Genomic DNA, 22,277 nt, shown 5'->3' with positions numbered 1-22,277 from the left:
CCGCCCCACACCCATCCCGTGGCACTCATCCTCTGCTACCCGCCCCACAGCCCACCCCGGCACTCATCCTCTGCTACCCGCCCCACACCCCTCCCGTGGCACTCATCCTCTGCTACCCGCCCCACAGCCCACCCCGGCACTCATCCTCTGCTACCCGCCCCACACCCCTCCCGTGGCACTCATCCTCTGCTACCCGCCCCACAGCCCACCCCGGCACTCATCCTCTGCTACCCGCCCCACACCCCTCCCGTGGCACTCATCCTCTGCTACCCGCCCCACACCCCTCCCGTGGCACTCATCCTCTGCTACCCGCCCCACACCCCTCCCGTGGCACTCATCCTCTGCTACCCGCCCCACACCCCTCCCGTGGCACTCATCCTCTGCTACCCGCCCCACAGCCCACCCCGGCACTCATCCTCTGCTACCCGCCCCACACCCCTCCCGTGGCACTCATCCTCTGCTACCCGCCACACACCCCTCCCGTGGCACTCCACCCTTGCAGCAAATAATCACAGCAAACGAGCCAGTTCTGATGTAGACGGGCTGCAAGATAGTCACACACTCTCACTGATCTCCACTGGTTGATACCTGTTGCATTCCTCCAGCATCTTGTTTTTATTTTGTTCAGTTACTAGCATCTACAGCCACTTGCGTTCAGTATTTGTGTTCAGAAACTAATCTGCCTCCCTAGATCGACCTAACCGCCACACACCAGTTTGAGGGTTTACAAACCCCAATGTGCTAAAAGCGTGGCCTCTCCCAAACTCACCTCCAGCGTGATGCCAGTGATCACATCCAGGGGATCGATGACGTTGCCCAGGGACTTGCTCATCTTTCGACCGTGGGCATCGCGGACGATGGCATGGAGGTAGACCTGAGTGAGTGAAGGAAAAATCCCGTCAGAACAAAAGAACGGGGGTGGGGGGTTCTCGGCTGAAGATGTGTCTCTCTGCAAGGTTTATTCCTGACAATGCAAGGGCTCAGAGACAAAGGACACATGAACCTCAACACCACTTTTGAAACATCCCTGCTGGTAAACATAACGGCAAGGTCACAGAGCAGTTACTGTTACACTGTGACTCTACCAGCAAACCGGGTTCAATTCCCACTGCTGGGAATCTGCAGGGAGTCTGCAGATTCTCCCTGTGACCGCGTGGGTTTTGTGCGGGTTCTCCGGTTTCCTCCTGCAATCCAAACACGTACAGGGGTAGTTGGTCACATGGGTATGTTTGTGTGGACAAGCTCACTGGGCCAGCAGGGCCTGCTACCACGCTGTTTCTCCAAACTTACAAGCAGAGCTAAGGAGGTTATGGTGCCTAACAGCGACTCCTTTGCTTGCATCTTTGAAAACAGCTCTATTTCCGTCTTTAATATCTCTATTTTTCCATTTCAGGGTTCTTTTGAAGACCCAGACCTGGAGTTACATGCTGACTACGGTTCTTTGCGGGAATGGGAACGGATTTTAGTCAGGAATTTGACAGGGGTCCCCATGGTCGGCTCATTCAGAAAGTCAGGAGACACAGGATCCAGAGAAACTTGGCTGTGTGCATTTAAAATTAGCTTGCCCACAAAACGCAGAGGGAAGTAGTGGATGGAACGTATTCTTTCTGGAGGTCGGTGACGAGTGATGTTCCACAGGGATCTGTTCTGGGACCCCCTGCTCTTTGTGATTCATATAAGTGACTTGGATGTGGAAATGGAAGGGTGGGTTAGTAAGGTTGTAAATGACACAAAGGCTGGTGGAATTGTGGATTCTGTGGGGAAGATTGTCGGGGTCAAAATCAGATACTAACAGGAGCTGGCCTGAGAAATGGCAGATAGAGTTCAATCTGGAAAAGGGTGAAGTGATTCACTTTGGAAGATTGAATTTGAAGGCAGAATACAGGGTTCATAGATGGATTCTGTAGAACACAGGGATCTTGGATCTAGGGCCATAAATCCCCCATAGCTGTTGGGCAAGTTGATAAGGTGGTTCAGCAGGCAAAAGCGTGTTGGTTTTGTTATTCTGGAGATCGAGTTCAAGAGCTGCGAGGTGATGTTGTAGCGCTACGAAACCCTGATCAGACCACATTTTAACTATTGTGTTCAGTTCTGGTCGCGACGGCTTCTCTCCCTGGAGCAAAGGAGAATAAGAGGAGACTTGATAGAGGTGTACAGGATGATAAAAGGCATTGAAAGAGAGGCCACAATGGCTAATACAAGAGGGCGTGATTTAAGGTGATTGGAGGAAAGTATGCTGAGGGAGGGGGAATGACAGAGGAGGTATTTTTACACTGACAGCAGTGGGTGCATGGAACGCACTGCCGGGGTGGTGGTAGGGCAGATATGTTAGGGAAATTTATGGGAGTCTTAAATTGGATAGAAAAATGGAGAGCTGTGTGTGGGGGAAGGGTTAGAATGATCTCGGAATAGGGTAGGGAACAACATCATGGGCCGAAGGGTCTGTATTGCACTGTTCTGTTCTGTGTTCTAAACACCCCACTCACCCCAGACATTCTCTCTTCTCCCCCTCCCACTGGGCAGATGATACAAAAACCCGAAAACACATCCCACCGCCTGTCCTTAAAATGGGCTCTTAAAGACATCAAACCCACAGACATTTATCGAAACTTTTGGGAGGTCGGGCAACATAGGTAGGGAGTGAAACACTGGTTGTGTTCCAGGTCAACAGCTTTTCATGAGAAGAAGGAACGCAAGCTCCCAGAAGCAGACAGAGCCCGGGAGACGATGGGAGGGCAGGATGGGTTGAACACTGACCGAGTGCTGGTAAACGGGATTATTACCAGTAGGACTTGATGGTCAGCACAGACATGGTGGGCCGAAGGGCCTGTAATCATTCTGTTTGATTTTATCATGGATGGGGCAAGGTGAAAGATGAGGTAACAATGAAGGAAGGATGAGACCAAGAGAAGAGTTAACGGAAGGAGCAGATTTGCAAGAGGAAATACTGTGGGCACAAGAGACCAGAAATGGGTTAGAGAATCTTGAAGAGGCTCATCACCCAGAAACATTTTGACCTCTTTGCATTACAAAGTCTTTTTTCATATTCCAGTTGTGCACTTGTATAATTTAAAGATTGTTATTTGTGAATGCTGCTTATCTGAGGCTGTCTGCCCGTGATGGTCAGACAAGGTTTTCATTGCACCTGTACCCACATGTACATATCACAATGAACTTGACCTTGACCTCAGCACTCCATCCTCTACGGTCTGTGCCGCAAGCCTGCGGCCCTGCCAGTAATTTTCAGTGTTAACGTCACCTCTTTGAATGGAAGCTTCCCGGTCAACTTCAGTCCCAACATCACCATCCGAGCTACCCAGAAGAAGAGGATGTCGTGACCCGTCTCGAGCAGCGTGCCTGGGTAGAAGACTTTCAAGTCCTCCGTCTGCAGAAGGAAATTACATTCATTAATTTCACGATGCAAATCTACGGCAAGGGGTCCCTGCTCTTTTTTATGCAATGGACCAAGTCCATTAAGCAAGGGGTCCATGGATCCTAGATTGGGAACCCCTGATCTATGAGAAGGGAAAAGGCCATTCACACCCACTGTGTTATACTCCTCATGAAACCTCTAGTGTACTCCCAATAACTTCCACAAGAGGCAACAGAAATTCAGCATGACCCCATTGACCATCAGCAATTTCTAGATAGAAAGCATCCTGTCTAAATGCATCACAGCTTGGGATGACAACTGCTCTGCCCGTGACTGCGAGAGACTGCAGAGTGGTGGACAGAGCTCAGTCAGTACATCACATAAACCAGCCTCCACTCCACGGACTCGGTCTCTATGACCTCAGTAAAGCAGTAAGTATAATCAAAGACAAACAAGAGCAAATCCAAGCAACATACGCAAAGTGCTGGAGGAACTCAGCAGGCCAGGCAGTATCTGCGGGAAGGTGTACTGTCGATGGTTCAGGCCAAGATGTCCACTGTACTCTTTTCCATAACCTGGTCTGCTGAGATTCTCTAGCATTCTGTAGTGTAATCAGACCCCACCCACTCCAGACAGTCTCTACTCTCCCCCCTTCCATCGGCAAAGATTAAGTCTGAAAACACGTACCACCAGACTCAAGGACCAAAAGACCAGAAGCCATACGAGCAGAATTAGGCCATTTGGCCCATCAAGTCTGCTCTGCCTTTCAACTCTTGCTCATTTATTTTCCCTTGCAAAACCATTTTCCTACCTTCTCCCCATAACCTTTGGAGCCCTTATAAATTAAGTACGCATCACACTCCACTTGAAACATACTCAATGACTTGATCTCCACAGCATTTTGTGGCAATGAATTCCACAGATTCACCACCCTCTGGCTAAAGTAATCCCTCCTCATCTCTGTTCTAAAGGGACACCCTTGTACTCTGACACTGTGCCCTCTGGTCTGAGACTCCCCCGAATATTAGAAACACCCTCTCTACCTCTATTGAATATGCCTTTCAATATTCAATAGGTTTCAAGAAGATCCCACCCACCCCTCCCCCTAATTCCATGCCAAGAGCCATCAAATTCCCCTCAAATATTAACCGTTTAATTCCCAGGATCATTCTCATAAACCTCCTTTGGATCATCTCCAATCTTTTTTGAGATAGGAGGCCCACAAGTAAGGTCTGGCCAATGCCTTATAAAACCTCATCGTTACATCCTTCCTTTTCAATTCTAGTCCTCTTGAAATGAATGATAACATCGCATCCACCTTCCTTACTACCAACTTAACTGGCAAAAGTCAACGTTCTGGGAATCATGCACTAGGACTCCAAGTCCCTTTGCACCTCCAATTTATGAATTTGCTCCCCATTTAGAAAATTATCTACACCTTCATTCATTCTTCCGAAGTGCATGGCTTGAAGTGATCCATGCACAAAGAGACTTGTGTTCTCTGCCACCTTCATGGCCCCCCACACACTCAGGCTCCCGAGTTTCTGACGGAGTGAATCCCCACTCACCTCATCCGGCCAACCGAAGATGGAGAAGGGGAAGAGGCCAGAGGAGAACCAGGTGTCCAACACGTCCTCATCTGTTGGACAAAGAGACTGGGTAAGGACCAGGCACACAGACACCAGCTCACCCCAACAGGAATCGCGTGGCACTGAAAGGATTTGACCCACTGCTCCATGCCGGATTGACGCCCATCCAGCCCGCTTTGCTACTTCCCCCCTCAGCAACATCCCCCTCCCATTCAATGCACCTTCGGTGCTCACAACGGGAGATTCTCTGCTCTCCGGGTGAAGGAGATTCCCTCTCCCCTCTCCACCAAGTTCCTCACTGGAATCATCAGTGACAGTGTTACACTCAAAGCTTGCCTCAGAGCTCCTCTCTGCATCAGCAACCAAGCATGCAGGCCAGCACACAAAGGCACCCATGCATCAAGGAGGTCATCCATCACAAAGGACCCTCGCCCTCTGGGACATGCCCCCTTACCAGCATCAGAGAGGAGGGACACGAGTCAGAGACCCACACTCACATTTTTAGGAACATCTTCCACCCCACCACCAAATTTCTGATCTGAATGGTCCATGAACCCATGAACACTGCCTCACTGTTCCTCGTTTGCAGTGTTTGTTTGGAGTAATTTTTATGTTTTCACTCTACTGCTGCCACAAGACAACAAATTTTATGGCATATATCAGTGATAATAAACTTGATTCTGATGTGATCTTCCATGCTCAAAGAGCCCCCGATGCCTGCACACGAGTGTCTCCCACACCTCTTGTTTCTACACTTTATTTTCTGCACCCTTTCCACTACTGGTGACGTACACGTTTATAAAACCTGCTCCCCCCATGGCTCAATCAACCATCAGGAAAATGTCCCACACTCCACATGCACCCAACACACTGCTTCTGGTAAAGACGGGGTCACCCTGCAGACTCACCCTGTCGGAGTGAGATCAGGTCAGGAGAGACGTTGAACCTCTTGGCTGCCTTCTGTCTGGCAATCTCCTCGGTGCGGCCGCTCACCCAGTAGTGGCCATCGGCATCCTGGATGAGCAAGGACAAGGGGGATTTAAAATTAAACTGCGACGTCCTCGGAAAGAGGACACTTGTTTCTCCATCCACTTAGACCCATCAATCATTACGTAGCCTCAACTCCATCCAGCCAATCAACACAGTTGATACATCGTCTCAACTCCACCCACCCAATCAGTGTGGCCGACATGCCCCCTCACTTCCATCCACCCAAGCAACATGGCCGAAACATCACCCTGACTCCATCCATGCAATCAGCATGGCCGATACATCACCTCAACTCTGTCCACCCAATCAGTACTGCCAATACAGCACATCCAACATATTTTTTAAACTCTACCAACTCAATCAACAAGTTTAAATCCACCTTAACTCTGTCCACCCAATCAGTCACTCATAGCTCCCCTTGCGACTAATGAAATTATCACTGGTTCCAGTATTAAGCTCTTTGTTCTGGACTTCACCAAATGACGTGCTGGTCACTGTCAACTGCCCAGAGTGTAGATGAGTGATGGGAGTCAGTGGGATGAGTGTCACTGGGTCACAGGGGCTGTTTCCATGCTATCAGACTCAAATCAATTGTTTCTCTGTCCATATGATCATCACTCTAATTCAGAGCCGACTCCTCACACTCCCCTCTTCGATTCTCAGTGGGGCTGGGGGAGAAACAGCTCATTCTGTTCACCCCATAATTCCGGTGATTCCCTTTACCCATCTCCTTCTTCACTGGGCCACAGCACACCTGCCCTGACAATCCCCAACCCACCACCCCATGTGCCAGCTTAAAACTGTCCTACCATTGATACAGACCTCGATCGACAGAGCCTGCCTCCAGGCAAAGAAAATAAAACAAGAGGTCTTGGCAGCGGCTCGGTGGCCGTTCCTTCCGGGTCAAAACCTGGAAATGGGGCCCAGGGAATGCAGGTGATGGGTTTACAATGAGCCGGGTAACAAACCATTGTTCAGATATCCCAGTCGGGCAGCAGATTATCAGTTTTACCATAACAGTAAACAAATTCCAAGCTGACAAACAATATCAAGTAAAATGTGCGAGTGATTAACTGGAGAGCTCCAGCAAAGGGCCAGCACATGTATGACGGGCTGCATGGCCTCTCCTACGTTGCAACATCATCCATTCCTCCTGCAAGTTCGCAGATGATCGCGTGGCAGTGGGTCGTATCTCAGTCATGAGGGCAGCACTGGATGGAGACAGGGAGCTTAGTAACGTGTTGTCATGACTACAACCTTCCACTCAATGTCAATAAAAGAGCTGGTCACTGAATTCAGGAAAGGGGTTGGGAGGGGGTCGGTGCACAAGCTCTGATTGACAGCCACAGTGCTGAGGTTGACAGCTTCCTGTTCCTTGATGTGAAAATCACCAATACTCTGTCCTGGTCCACCCAAGAAAGCTCACCGACACCTCTACATACTTCCTCAGAGGGCTAAAGAAACTCAGCATGTCTCTGACTACTCATGCCAAATTTTCATTGACACATCACAGAAAGCATTCTGTCTGGACGCATAATGGCTTGGTCTGCCCGTGACGCAGGAAACTGAAGAGAGTTGTACAAGAAAGAAACAGATCCCCCTCTGTGAACTCTGTCTATGCTTCTCGCTCCCTCAGTAAAGCAGCCGGCAGAATCAACAACCTCACCCAAGCCGGGCACTCTCTCTTCTCCTCTCTCCCAATTGGGAAGAGATGCAAAAGCCTGAGAGCATGTTCCACAGGCTCAAAGACAGCTTCTACCACACTGTTATAGACGATTGAATACAGCTCATACAATAACATGGACTCTTGGCGTACAATCGACCTCACTATGATCTTGTTTTACCTTCATTGCACAGTTACACTTTACTGTGCACAGTTCTTGTTCTGCCTCATTCTAGCTCAGTGCACTGTGTAATGCTCTGATCTGTATGAACAATATGCAAGACAAACTTTTCACTGTATCTTGGCACTTATGAAAATAATAAACCAATTCCAATACCAGGCTTGTGTACTGTGTGTTAGACTCAGAGGCTTTATTCAACAAGGGAAACGTGCAAACGCCACAAGTAGAGTTTGTTGATTTCACTGTTTAAAACAGAGAGGGACTGGTACATCGAGGTGGAACGTGGAGGTGAGCGAGTGTTCAGCACCGAGTGCCTGCCTCTTGCTCACTGCTGCTGGATAAGGTGCCTGTCTGACGGCCTATCGCTCGCTGATTCTGTGTTCGGGTGATCTCCCTCTCTCTCCCTCGATGCCATCAGACAATGTAACCGACTTTCTGCGATTTACAGAACAGACTGTGGACTGTTTCAGTCCTGTTTTTTACATTCTGTGTTTTCGCCCGTTCCCTCTTGTCGATGTTTGGAAGAATTTGTTAGTTTTGTATGTGTAGTGGTGGGGTTGGGGGCTTGGGGTTTGATGTTCCTGTTGCCATTTGCACAATTTTTTTCATGGGGGGGGGTTGATCATGTTGCCACTTGCAAGGTTTGTTTTTTCTTTGTGTGTGGTGGTGGTGGGGGGTGTTAGTGCTTATCTTAGAACGACTTCCATGGCTTCGTGACTATCTGGGAAAGACGAATCTCAGAAATGTATACTGCATACATACTAAGATAATAAATGAACCTTTGAACCTTTCAGAAGCTTTAGGCGAGACCAGCCAGTGCATGCAAGGGGCTTACCTCTCCAGCAGGAACTGCGGGATCGTTGACTGTCACAAAGTACGCCGGCGTCTGATGTCCCCACCACAGCTGCCGAGAGATACACCAGTCTCTGCGGAGAAAGCAGGCAACAGACATCAGCGCTGAGGGAACGGGGGGAGCCTGGGGCTGGGCACTTCACTGGCACAGCGGGCAGAACAGCTGACTCACAGCTCCAGGTTCGATCCTGACCTCTGGCACTGTCTCTGCAAGTTCTCCCTGTGGTTTTCCTCAAGGTGATTCATTTTCTTCCCAGATCCCAAAGACAGGCAGTTAATTGTAAAGTGCTGCAAGTGCAGGAGAAAAGTAGAATCCGGGGGCAAAGGGAACATGGGAAGAATAAAATGGGATTAACGTAGGTTTGGGTGCATGATGGCCAATGGACCGAAGGGAATGTTGTACGGCTACAAATTTTGATACTCACAGAGGAATGAAGGGCGATACTATATAAAAAAAGACACATTTTTAAATGGGTTCCAAAGTAGAAGGACTGGGTGCGTAGGAGCAGCAAACGTGGAAATGGAAGGACAAGCAGAGAGTGGATTGAAAAGGAAGAAACCCGAGGTGCTGGAAATCCAAATCAAGCAGCTGGAAGCACTCAGCAGGACAGGCCACATCTCTCCATTGGGCAGAGAACACAGAAGCCGGAAAGCACATACCACCACTGCTCAGGAGCAGCTTTTGTACCACTCTTAGCTTTCTCTGTGTTGTGTTTTTTTTTAATTACGTAGTTCAGTCTAGTTTTTGTACTGTGTCATGTAACACCATGGTCCTGAAAAACGTTGTCTCATTTTTACTATGCACTGTACCAGCAGTTATGGTTGAAATGACAATAAAAGTGACTAGACTTGACTCCTGTACGGTCAGATGGAGTATTTTCCTCACAATCTATCTCATCTTCATCTTGCACCTTGTTACTTAGCTGCACTTTGTCTGTAGCAGTTACATTTTATTCTGCATAGTTATTGCCTTAACTTTTTCTACCTCAGTGCACTATGTAATTAATTGATCTTTCAGAACAAGCTTATCACTGTATCTCAGTACATGTGACAATAGCTGTAATTGTTCCTTCCTCAACCACTTCCTCCAATAGCTCATTTCATATCCCCTCCCCACCTGGGTGGAACAAAACTTGCCCCTTTTGTACCATTTAATTCTCTCCTTGAATCTGTCTCCTGTGGTTTTGGACACCTGCACTGTGGGAGGAAGGCTGACCACAAAGCAATTCCAAATTCTATATTAATGGGAGAGAAAGATTTAACATTTCAGGTCGAAGATCCTTTGTCAAAACAAGGAAAGAAAGTAGCTCCAACATTTTCTGTTTTTGTGTAATCATACAGGAGTATGTATTATTAATGTAGGCTATCCCCAGGTAACTAAAGAGGTTCTCTTTTGGGGTCCAAGTCTATAGGTCCCTCAAAGCTGTGAGATAAAATTCATGAGGTGGTTAAAAGGCATATGGTGTGTTGGCCTCCATTAGCCAGGGACTGAATTCCAAAAGCTGCGAGATAAAGTTGCAGCTCTATCAAACTGTGGTTAGATCACACTTGTAGTATTGTGTTCAGTTCCAGTCACCTCATTGCAAGAAGGATGTGGAAGCTTTAGAGAGGGCTCAGAGGACATTTACCAGGATGCTGGCTGGATTAGAGAACAGGAAAGACAGAGCAAGCTGGGGATTTTCTCTTTAGTGAAGGAGGACAAGAAGTGACTTGATAGAGGTGTACAAGATAATAGGCTACTTACTTATCAGGAGTGGTGATACAGGCAGATACATTAGGGGCATTTGAGAGATTCTTATACAGTCACAAGAATGATAGAAAAATGGAGAGCTACGTGGGAGGGAAGGGTCAGTTTGATCTGAGAGTAGCTTAAGAAGTCGGAGCAATGTCGTGTGCAGTAATGTTCTATGTTTTTACCAGCATCCTTGAGTCCATTTTGTCCACAAGTCAAAAAATACACGAAAATCACTAGGTATAGCAATCATACCTCTGCAGTATTGTAACGAATCGCAACAAAGACATACTAGACCAATAACAATTATTATACCAATATAATTATAATCATATAAATATAATTGCAAAGAAAGCACAACTGCTCAGGAGTCTGTGGAGCTTCGGCACGTCATTGAAAACCTTGGTGAACTTCTATAGACGTGTGGTCAAAAGTGTGCAGACAGGCTGCATCACGGCCTGATAGGGGAACAACAATGCCTTTGAGTGGAAAATGCCACTAAAGGTAGCAGATTTGGCCCAGCACATCATTGGTAAAGCCCTCCGAACCATTGAGCATATCTACATGAAACGTTGCCATAGAAATGCAGCATCCATCGTCAAAGATCTTCACCACCCAGGCTATGCTCTTTTCTTGCCGCGGCCATAAGGTACCTCAGGACTCACAACACCAGGTTCAAGAACAGTTATTACCCCTCAACCATCAGGCTTTTGAACAAAAGGGGATAGCTACACATTTAAGGATGATGTTATATTGTTATTTCACGCTCGGATATTTATTGCTAATTTATATCTGCATTTGCAGTCTCTTTAGAGTTTACAGTTACTGTTCTATACATCTGCTAGGTGTGTGGTGACATATGTACTTTTATAATAAATTTACTTCGAACTTTGAAAGTTATTTTTAACTTTGAATGACTAAAAGGCAAGAGCAAACGAAGGAAACTAGTTCTGCCTTTCACTGCAACGAGCATATGTACAATTAGAAGAAAACGTTCGTGAAGCCTTTGCAATTACCTGGTTTTCTGCAATAATTACTCATGAAATGTGGTCTGATCTTCATTTAAGTCACAATAATAGACACAATTAATAACACACAATTATGCATTTCATGTCTTAATGAACACAGTGGTTAATGATTCACAGATCTATCTGGAAAAAGTATGTTAACCCTTGTACTTAATAACTGGTCGAACTTACTTTAGCAACAGGACCCTCCAACAAACGTTTCCTGTAGCTGCTGATCAGACTTGCACAATGGCAATGAGGAATTCTAGAACATTCCTCTATACAAAACCGATTCAATTCATCAATATTTCTGGGATACCTTGCATGAACAGCTCCCTTCAGGTCATGCAACAGCATCTGGTCTGGACTCTGACATGGCCATTCCAAAACACAAACCTTCTTTTTAAACTATTCTGTTGTTGATTTACTCTTGTGTTTCAGATCATTGTCTTGTGGCACCATCCAACTTCTGTTCAGCTTCAGGCGACAGAGGGCTGCCCTAACATTCTCCTGTAAAATGCCTTGATACAATTTTGAATTCATTGCTTCCTCAATGATTCTAAGCTGTCCAGGCCCTGTGGCAGCAAAGCAGCTCCTTTCACCCTGCAACACAGCTGGGATGAGGATGAATTGGTGTGTGGTGCCCTTTTCCCTCCAAGCACAGCAGTGTGCATTTCTGCCAAAATGTTCAACCTTTGTCTCATCTGTCCACAGAACATTGTCCCAGAAGCGTTGTGGAACATCCAGATGGTCTTTTGCAAACGAGACGTGCAGCAATGCTTTTTTTTGGAGAGCAATGGTTTCCTCCTTGTTCTTCTATGAACAACATTCTTGTTCAGTGTTTTGCTTACAGTTGACACATGAACAGAGACTTTAGCAAGTTCTAGAGATTTCTGCAAGTCTTTGGGGACAATTTCTCTTACTGTAAACTGATGGAACTCAGGTCTTTGGAAATGTTTCTGTAGCCTTTTCCAGCTTCATACATCTCTACAATTCTTCTAAGGTCCTCTGAAAGTAGTTTTGATTGAAACATGGTGCACATAAACAGATATTTCTTGAGAAGAGCAGGCTCTGTCAGTAACCTGACTTTGTGTGTCTTGTTTATAGGGCTGGGCACATCGACAACCCACATTCATCTCATTGAATGGAACACCTGACTCTGAATAGCTTTTGTAGAAGACATTACTCCAGGGATTCACATACTTTCTTGAAACTGGACTGTGATTGTTTAAATGGTGTACTCAGTATTAACAAGAAGTATAATTATTTGTGTGTTATTAGTTTAGGCAGATTGTGTTTGTCTATAATTGTAACTTGCATGAAGACTAGAACACATTTTATGAGTAATTAATGCAGAAAACCAGGTAGTTGCAAAAGGTTCACAAACTTTTTCTTGCAACAGTATGTACGTATGTATATATGTCAGATTTTTGAATTTAATAATTTTACAGGAGCTTGTTCATATATAGGGGTGTCCATAACCCAGGGAGAGCCTGAAAAGGAACAAGTATTCATCTATTTTTTTTTTACTTAGAGATGCAGCAGAGTAACTGTCCCTTCTGGCTTAACCACAATCTTCAGTGTCAGCACTGACCAGTTGGACTGAATGGCCTTCATCTCCATGCTGTCTTCATGTTTCCATGGTACCGAGGAGTAAAGTTCTGGACTTCTCTAGTGCCTTTAACACCATCCAGCCCAAGATCTTAAGGCACAAGCTAACGGAGATGGGAGTAGACTCTCACATGGTGGATTGGATAGTGGACTACTTGACAGATAGACCTCAGTATGTGCGGTTGGGAGACTGTAGGTCTGACACGGTGGTCAGCAGCACAGGAGCGTCGCAGGGGACCGTGCTCTCTCCAGTCCTGTTCACCCTATACACATCAGACTTCCAATATAACTCGGAGTCCTGCCATGTGCAGAAGTTCGCTGACGACACGGCCATAGTGGGGTGTGTCAGGAATGGACAGGAGGAAGAGTATAGGAAACTGATACAGGACTTTGTGATATGGTGCAACTCAAACTACCTGCGTCTCAATATCACCAAGACCAAGGAGATGGTGGTGGACTTTAGGAGATCTAGGCCTCATATGGAGCCAGTGATCATTAATGGAGAATGTGTGGAGCAGGTTAAGACCTACAAGTATCTGGGAGTACAGTTAGACGAGAAGCTAGACTGGACTGCCAACACAGATGCCTTGTGCAGGAAGGCACAGAGTCGACTGTACTTCCTTAGAAGGTTGGCGTTATTCAATGTCTGTAGTGAGATGCTGAAGATGTTCTATAGGTCAGTTGTGGAGAGCGCCCTCTTCTTTGTGGTGGCGTGTTGGGGAGGCAGCATTAAGAAGAGGGACGCCTCACGTCTTAATAAGCTGGTAAGGAAGGCGGGCTCTGTCGTGGGCAAAGTACTGGAGAGTTTAACATCGGTAGCTGAGCGAAGGGCGCTGAGTAGGCTACGGTCAATTATGGAAAACCCTGAACATCCTCTACATAGCACCATCCAGAGACAGAGAAGCAGTTTCAGCGACAGGTTGCTATCGATGCAATGCTCCTCAGACAGGATGAAGAGATCAATACTCCCCAATGCCATTCGGCTTTACAATTCAACCGCCAGGAGTAAGATATGTTAAAGTGCCGGGGTTAGGACTCAATGTATTTAAGTAAACTACTTAAGAACTTTTTAAAAGCTATTATTAATGCTTTTTGAGAGAGTGATTTAGATGCATATCATATTTTTACTGAGTTAAGTATTGGTTGTAATTAGTTTTGCTACAATAAGTGTATGGGGCATTGGAAAAAAAAATGTTGAATTTCCCCATGGGAATGAATAAAGTATCTATCTATCTATCTTTCTACAAGCCGGCTTCCTGCTCATACTGAACATCCCGTGAGTGGAAAACATTGCCACCTGCTGGTACAGTGAACACAGTACAAGTAGTCCCCAAGTTACAAACATCTAACTTACGGACAACTCGTACTTACGAACCAAGGAAGGAGAACGCCGTCTGCCATTTTAAGTCAGATCATGATGCCGTCCGTCATTTTAAGTTGTTGCCGTTGACGCTGTGTTGAGTGCTTAACTTTGTAATTGGCTTAAAAGTTCCTTAGTAAGATTCACCCTGACCCCGCCCCCCCCATTCCGATAGGCTGGTGGCGCAGTGAGATCAGCGCCAGGCTGGCGAACGGAGGTTCTCAAGTTCAATTTAGTGACAGACTGCTCCCGTGCCGGGTTGATGTCGATCCAGTGACTCCCGTACCATCCGTGCTGGGTTGACGTCGAGCTCACAACTCGACCTTGTGTGTAAAAAAAATACTGCCACCTCCAGTTTAAATTCCTACACGGAATATTGCGGAGGATCAAATACCCAAACCCAGCACAGCCCCCACTTGTCCCATTTAACCTGTCTCAGTGCGGTGCAGTTTAGGACTCGGGGAATTCAGTGCGGTGATCCTTAGGACCCAGCGGACCTCGGGGGCCGGCACAGCTCGGGACCCGCCGCCCACAGTGTTTCTGTTCCATTGACGGGAAGCGATCGCGATTGAAAATAAAGTGGAAATAATAAAGCATTTGGAAAAATGTGAAACACCATCGGTCATTGGAAAAGCATTAGTCAGATTGTGGTTAAGCCAGAAGGGACAGTTACTCTGCTGCATCTCTAAGTAAAAAAAAAGTAGATGAATACTTGTTCCTTTTCAGGCTCTCCCTAGGCTATGGACACTCCTCTATATGAACAAGCTCCTGTAAAATTAGTCAGTCAACGATCGGAACAATTTTAAAGGATAACGGATAAAGTGAGAATAATGGAGCATGTGAAACGCCCTGCCCCGATGAAAGCTACAATTATTACTAAGCAACGCAGTGGTTTAATTATTGGAATACATACATTTCTTAAGTGTTTTATATGCATAGAAAGGTAAAATATATACTAAGACGAACGTTTGACTAACTGACACTAAATAATACCGAATGTACTTGTTCCGACTTAAAGACGGACTCAGGAACGGAACTCGTACGTAACCCGGGGACTGCCTGTACAGGCACTTCGGCCCTCAATGTTGTGCCGACCTTTCAACCAACTGCAAAATCAATCTAACCCTTCCCTCTGGCGTAGCCCTCTATTTTTCTTTTATCCACATATTATCTAAGAGATTTTTAAAGTGTCCCTGATGTTTTTGCCCCAGCCAATGTCTCTGGGCAATGCTTTCCACGTGCACACCACTCTCAGTGTAAAGAAGGTGGTTTGAATCTCGGATAAACTTCCCGATGAGATGATGGAGGCAGATACTCTCACGAAAACTAAGAACCCAGAGTTTGGGAAACCAAGAGATAGAGGGGCAGAGGTTTAAAATGGGAGGGGAGAGATTTAATAGGAACCCAAGGAGCAGAGATTTGTGGACAAAACTCAGCCCATCACAGGGACCAGCCTCTCCTCCATGGACGCTTGCTGCTTCAGTAAAGCAGCCGGCATTCAGTACTGTACAAAAGTCTTCAGCACATGTAAAAAAAAAATCTGTGAAGTGAAGATGCTTTCAAAAATAATGAAAAGATTCAAAATATCAAAAAAAAGAGCAGTAAACAGTGAAAAATGAAATCAAATCAATATTCAAGGATAACCATCCATGAGGTTCACAAGGATGTTTCCAGGAATTAATGGGTTATCATACGAGGAACGCTTGATGTCCCTGGGCTTGTACTCACTGAAATTTAGAAGGATGAGGGGGAATTTCATTGAAACTTTTCGAATGTCAAAAGGCCTAGACATAGTAGACGTGGAAAGGATGTTTCGCATGGTGGTGGAAAGGACAAGAGGTCACAGGCTCAGGATAGAGGGGTGTCCATTTAAAACAGAAATGCCGAAAAATTTCTTTAGCCAGAGGGTGATGAATTTGTGACTACAGACAGCTGTGGAGGCCAGGTCGTTGGGTGTATTTAAGGCAGAGATTGATAGGTTCTTGACTGGCTACGGCATCAAAGTTTATGGCGAGAAGGCCAGGGAGTGGGGTTGAGAAAGGAAAAAAAAGGATCAGCTATGATTCAATGTTGGAGCAGACTCAATGGGCTGAATGGCCTAATTCTGCTCCTATGTCCAATATTTGTTGTCACCTTGCTTTGCTTTTAAAACTGCATCAATTCTCTTAGGCACACTGTTGTGCAATTTTATAAGAAAATCGGCTAGAAGGTTGTTCCGGACACCTTGGAGAACCTGCCACTGTTCTCCAGACTTTGGATATTTCACTTGCTTCTGTCTCTCTAGGTAATCCCAGACAGCCACGAAGTTGTTGAGAGCTTCCACCACACTTCACTGTTGTCTGCAAACACTCATTCATGTAGCACTCTCCAGCTCTACTGCGGACAAACATCTCCTGTTTGAGCCAAAAATTTCAAATTTTGGCTCAGCAGTCCAGAGCACCTGCTGTCATTGTTCAGCACCCCGCTCCTCGTGTTTTTGTGCGTAGATGAGACTCTTGGCTTTGTTTCCACTTCGGAGGAAAGGACTTTTGGCAGCAACTCTTCTGGCAAGACTTTTCCCACTGTAGAAGGGTGCACTTGGGTTCCAATGTCCACTATTCCACTATGACTTCAGAGATGATAGGCTTCTGATTTAGATGGGATGTCACTTTGATGTATCTCTCATCTGCTGCACTCAAGTTTCTGTGTTTCTGGTGCTAAACATTGTCCGTTTTGTTGTGCTTCTTCAAAAGAGCTTGCACAGCACATCTTGAAACTCCTGTCTGCCACAAAATTTCTGCTTGGGAGAGACCTTGCTGATGCAGGATGACCACCATCTTGCTCTGCTCACTCTTACCATGGTGCAAGAATTGATCTGAAGGTTAAACTGTCACATCTGAAGACGCCCTCAACCTATTAGAGTGGATGTCCTTCACCCAGTTTGGTTCGTTCTACACCCGTTCCCATCTCAGTTAATCAGTTTAGTTCATTCAACTCATTATGTCATGAATCATTAGCATCCTGTTTGCTGTCTATGTTTAATCATGCACTGGGCTATATACTTACAAAGCAATCGAGTTTTTATTTGAAAAATGCTCTATCACTTAATATGTTTCCTTCAGTAATGAAATACAAAAATTTCACTGTAACATTTAATTTTTTGGAAAATGTATGTTTGTAATGCTCTTCTCTACTGAAAATGCTCTTTTCTACCGACACACTAATGCAGAAGCCAAAAACAAACATCTAAAACAAAATTGAAATTAAAAATCTAAGGTACCTAAGACTTTTGCACGGACCTTTAATCAAAGACCCTACCCACCCTGAACATTCTTCCACCATCTCCCGTCAGGCAGAAGATACAAAAGCCTGAAAGCACGTACAAAAAAAACTAACGGAGATGGGAGTAGACTCTCACATGGTGGATTGGATAGTGGACACGGTGGTCAGCAGCACAGGAGCGCCGCAGGGAACCGTACTCTCTCCGGTCCTGTTCACCCTGTACACATCAGACTTCCAATATAACTCGGAGTCCTGCCATGTGCAGAAGTTCGCTGATGACACGGCCATAGTGGGGTGTGTCAGGAATGGACAGGAGGAGGAGTATAGGAAACTGATACAGGACTTTGTGATATGGTGCAACTCAAACTACCTGCATCTCAATATCACCAAGACCAAGGAGATGGTGGTGGACTTTAGGAGATCTAGGCCTCATATGGAGCCAGTGATCATTAATGGAGAATGTGTGGAGCAGGTTAAGACCTACAACTATCTGGGAGTACAGTTAGACGAGAAGCTAGACTGGACTGCCAACACAGATGCCTTGTGCAGGAAGGCACAGAGTCGACTGTACTTCCTTAGAAGGTTGGCGTCATTCAATGTCTGTAGTGAGATGCTGAAGATGTTCTATAGGTCAGTTGTGGAGAGCGCCCTCTTCTTTGTGGTGGCGTGTTGGGGAGGAAGCATTAAGAAGAGGGACGCCTCACGTCTTAATAAGCTTGTAAGGAAGGCGGGCTCTGTCGTGGGCCAAGTACTGGAGAGTTTAACATCGGTAGCTGAGCGAAGGGCGCTGAGTAGGCTACGGTCAATTATGGAAAACTCTGAACATCCTCTACATAGCACCATCCAGAGACAGAGAAGCAGTTTCAGCGACAGGTTACTATCGATGCAATGCTCCTCAGACAGGATGAAGAGGTCAATACTCCCCAATGCCATTAGGCTTTACAATTCAACCGCCAGGACTTAAGAACTTTTTAAAAGCTATTATTAATGCTTTTTGAGATAGTGATTTAGATGCATATCATATTTTTTACTGAGTTAAGTATTGTATGTAATTAGTTTTGCTACAACAAGTGTATGGGACATTGGAAAAAAAAGTTGAATTTCCCCATGGGGATGAATAAAGTATCTATCTATCTATCTATCATAAGAAATAGGAGCAGGAGTAGGCCATCTCGCCCATCGAGCCTGGCCCGCCATTCAATAAGATCATGGCTGATCTGTCTGTAAACTCAGCTCCATCGACCTGCCTTTTCCCCATAACCCTTAATTCCCCGACTATGTAAAAATCTATCTAACTGTATCTTAAATATATTTAGTGAAGAAACCTCAACTGCTTTCCTGGTCAGAGAATTGCACAGATTCACCACTCTCTGGGAAAAACAGTTTCTCCTTATCTCCATCCTAAATCTTCTCCCCTGAATCTTGAGGCAATGTCCCCTAGTTCTAGTCTCACCTACCAATGGAAACAATTTTCCTACTTCTATCTTATCTATCCCTTTCAAAATTTTGTATGTTTCTATAAGATCCCCTCTCATTCTTCTGAATTCCAGAGAACTCCCAGGCGACTCAATCTCTCCTCATAGGTTAACCCCTTCATCTCTGGAATCAACCTGGTGAATCCTCTGCACTGCCTCCAAAGCCAGTATATCCTTCCTCAAGTATGGAGACCAGAACTGCACACAGTACTCCAGGTGTGGCCTCACCAGTACCCTGTATAGTTGCAGCATGACCTCCCTGCTCTTGAATTCAATCCCTCTACAATGAACGCCAACATTCCATTTGCCTTCTTAATAACCTGTTGTACCTGCAAGCCAACTTTTTGCGATTCACATATCACCAGGTGAAGGAGAGCTTCTATCCCACTATCAGACTCTTAAATGGACTTCTTGTATGAAAAGGAGGATTCTGGACCTCACAATCTACCTCGTAATAATCTTCCCTGCACTGCACTTTCTTGGTGGCTTCTACACTTCATTCTGCATCGTTAGTGTCTTACCCTGTTCTCGCTCAATGCCCTGTGTAATGATCTGTTCTGTTTGAACGGCACTTAAGACAAGTTTTTCCACTCTACCTTCGTACGTGTAACAATAATAAACCAATACCAATATCAGAAGGTGGTGTGTACATGGAATGAACTATCAGAAGTGGTTGAGCAGCTATACTTACATTACAAAAGACAAATGGTCAGGTAAGTGGATTTAGAAGGTCAGTGAGCAAATGGGACTCGCTTGAATAGGCAACTTGGACGTTACAGAGCAGTTGTGCCGAAGGAGCTTATTTCTGTGCTGTATAACTCCATGACTAAGCATCTTGATACAGAAGGCTACAGACGGAGGGTAAATGGGGTCAGTATAGACGGCTACAACACACAACATGATTGCTATGGGCCGAAGGGCCTGATTCTGTGCTGTACCAGTTTAATACAACACACAAGCAACATGATCGCCAACCACTGGGAAAGTACCTGATATTGTCCATCCAGTTAAACCACGTCTTGAGGTGAGTCTCTGGGATGATCTTCAGTTCCCCATTGCGCACGGCATCAGCCGCCATCTTCGCCATCTCACCGCACCTGACGTACCACTGGGGCTTCAGCAGGGGCTCCACGATGTCCTTGGAGCGACTGAAAAGAGAGGTTTATTAGTTCACTGAGCAGACTCATCGTCACAGCAACACACCGGGCTCCATCTTTGTGTCCCTTTCATTTGCCACCCACAAGGTCAATGTTTACTGGCCTCTCTTCCCACCGGCTTATTTCCAGAGCAAAGGAATCAGAATTCAGCTTTGTTATCATTGACATATGACATGAAATTTGATGATTTCCAGCAGTAGAATAGAGAGATACACAAGAAGTCACTACAACTTACAATAAGAAATAACCTTCAGGTTCCTGATTGTTAACGTCTCTGAAGATCTACGCTAGGCCCAACATATTATGAAGAAGACGCGCCAGCAGCTCGAATTCATTACGAGTCTGAGGAGATTTGCTACATCACCAAAGGCACACTCGAATTACTACAGCATTCTAACTGGGTGCATCACCGACGTGCATGCAGAGGGTTGTAAACTCAGCCACCTCAATCAAGGGCATGAGCCTCCCACCATCGAGGACATCTTCAAAAAGACCGAGCCTTAAGAAGGCAGCATCTGTCATGAAGGCCCCTCTCCACCCAGGACATGCCCTCTTCTCATTTCCACCATCAGGGAGGAAGGGCAGGAGCCTGAAGAGACACATTTGATGATTTAGGAACAGACTCTTCCCCTCTGCCATCAGATTTCTGAATGGTCCATGAATCCATGAACACTCCCTCATATCTTATTTTCTTTTGGCACTATTTATTTCGTTTTTCTCTTACAGCTGTAATGTCCTGGTTCACATCTTTGCTGTTACGCTGTAGGTATTTCATTTAGCAGCTCTGTAAGAGCTGTCTGTTCTGCTTTCAGCCTGTTTGGGTTATTGTTGAAGATGAGGGATGATGTGGAATGTGTGCCATCCGGTTAGCGGGCGGTGAGGGAGAGTAAGGATGGTCTTGGGCTTCTGTTCGAGAGGAGGTGAAGAGTGAAGACGCTGGGGATAACCAATTGTAGCTTACGATCTGGTGTGAGATCCTTTGTTTGAGATGGATCACGAGCGATATTCGGAAGGTGGTGTGTGCTTTCACGTTGACCAGTACGTGAGTGACAGAGAAGTTCAAGATGAGCTCCAATTATGCACATTAGACTGTTTAATTAGAATGGGTCTTTTTCTTTTTGTTATTCTTTACTAACCCTTCAGTTAAGATTAATTAGTATAATTCCTTTAATTGTATGTACTGTTATTTCATGGCATTAATTTGTAACGGTAGCAACGGCGTGGTGCGGGGTGCGAGGTCTCAGCTCCTCACCTGCAGACTGGCACCACCATGGGGTTGTCCTTCACCTCCTTGAAGAGTCCTTTCTGCTGCAGGGCTTCCAGTACTGCCTTACGGGCGTCAAAACGCTTCATTCCCTGGATAAACAGGAGCAAAATTAAAAATCACAGAGTTTATCTGTTACTCTGCCCCCTCTGTATCGGAGCCTGGCAGCAAACACATGCTTTCGCTGGCTTGAGACTGCTTGGGCTTAACTGTGGCCAACGCAAGTCTTACTCGGTGTCTAATCCGTACTGTCCCAGCTCTGGAGTGTGTGATGGGACACGGTTTGGGGAGCTTTACAACGTGTCCAACCTGCGCTCAATACTAATCACTACTGGAATAGCCTGACAGTTCCTCAAAACTGAGAAATGAGTGTGTTTGACTATGCCTGTACCTCAGCTTGAGCCAAGAAATAATAAATAATAATAGAGCAACACACACAAAATGCTGGAGGAACTCCGCAGGCCAGGCAGCATCTATGGAAAAGAGTACAGTCGATGTTTCAGGACGAGACTGTTCAGCGGGTCTGAACAAGAGGATGAGGCTTCCTCCAGGACTCGTGGATGGCTCTCTTAAGAGGGTGATGGCAAAATGAAACCAGAAGGGTCGGAGCAGCCCCTACAGATATGTGAAAAATTGCTGTAAAGACACTCGCTCCAGTGCAACAACTACGTGCTACACAGTCTCTTCCTGCCCGGCAAAAGGGATGTGGCTAGGAGATCCGTGTAGCAACTTTAAAACCTATTCCTACTCTGGGAGTGTTTG

At 45.9% G+C, this 22,277-nt stretch overlaps 1 protein-coding gene across 2 annotated transcripts in view; it reads right to left on the bottom strand.

Moving 5' to 3' along the window:
• vars1 (valyl-tRNA synthetase 1) overlaps window positions 1–22,277 on the bottom strand; it is a 91,655-nt gene that overhangs the window by 28,164 nt on the left and 41,214 nt on the right. For both annotated transcript variants that reach the window (XM_073031616.1, XM_073031615.1), the window contains exons 16-22: window positions 21,504–21,607; window positions 20,084–20,242; window positions 8,632–8,722; window positions 5,871–5,976; window positions 4,942–5,012; window positions 3,260–3,385; window positions 770–874 (exon numbers count right to left, since the gene is read on the bottom strand). In XM_073031616.1, the coding sequence (XP_072887717.1) occupies window positions 770–874; window positions 3,260–3,385; window positions 4,942–5,012; window positions 5,871–5,976; window positions 8,632–8,722; window positions 20,084–20,242; window positions 21,504–21,607 (762 nt within the window). The remainder of the gene's footprint in view (window positions 1–769; window positions 875–3,259; window positions 3,386–4,941; window positions 5,013–5,870; window positions 5,977–8,631; window positions 8,723–20,083; window positions 20,243–21,503; window positions 21,608–22,277) is intronic.

The sequence above is a fragment of the Hemitrygon akajei genome, chromosome 2 (assembly GCF_048418815.1).
Source record: "Hemitrygon akajei chromosome 2, sHemAka1.3, whole genome shotgun sequence".
NCBI lineage: Eukaryota > Metazoa > Chordata > Chondrichthyes > Myliobatiformes > Dasyatidae > Hemitrygon > Hemitrygon akajei.
The sequence above is the reverse complement of the archived record's forward strand: the minus strand, read 5'-3'. Positions and strand labels throughout refer to the sequence as shown.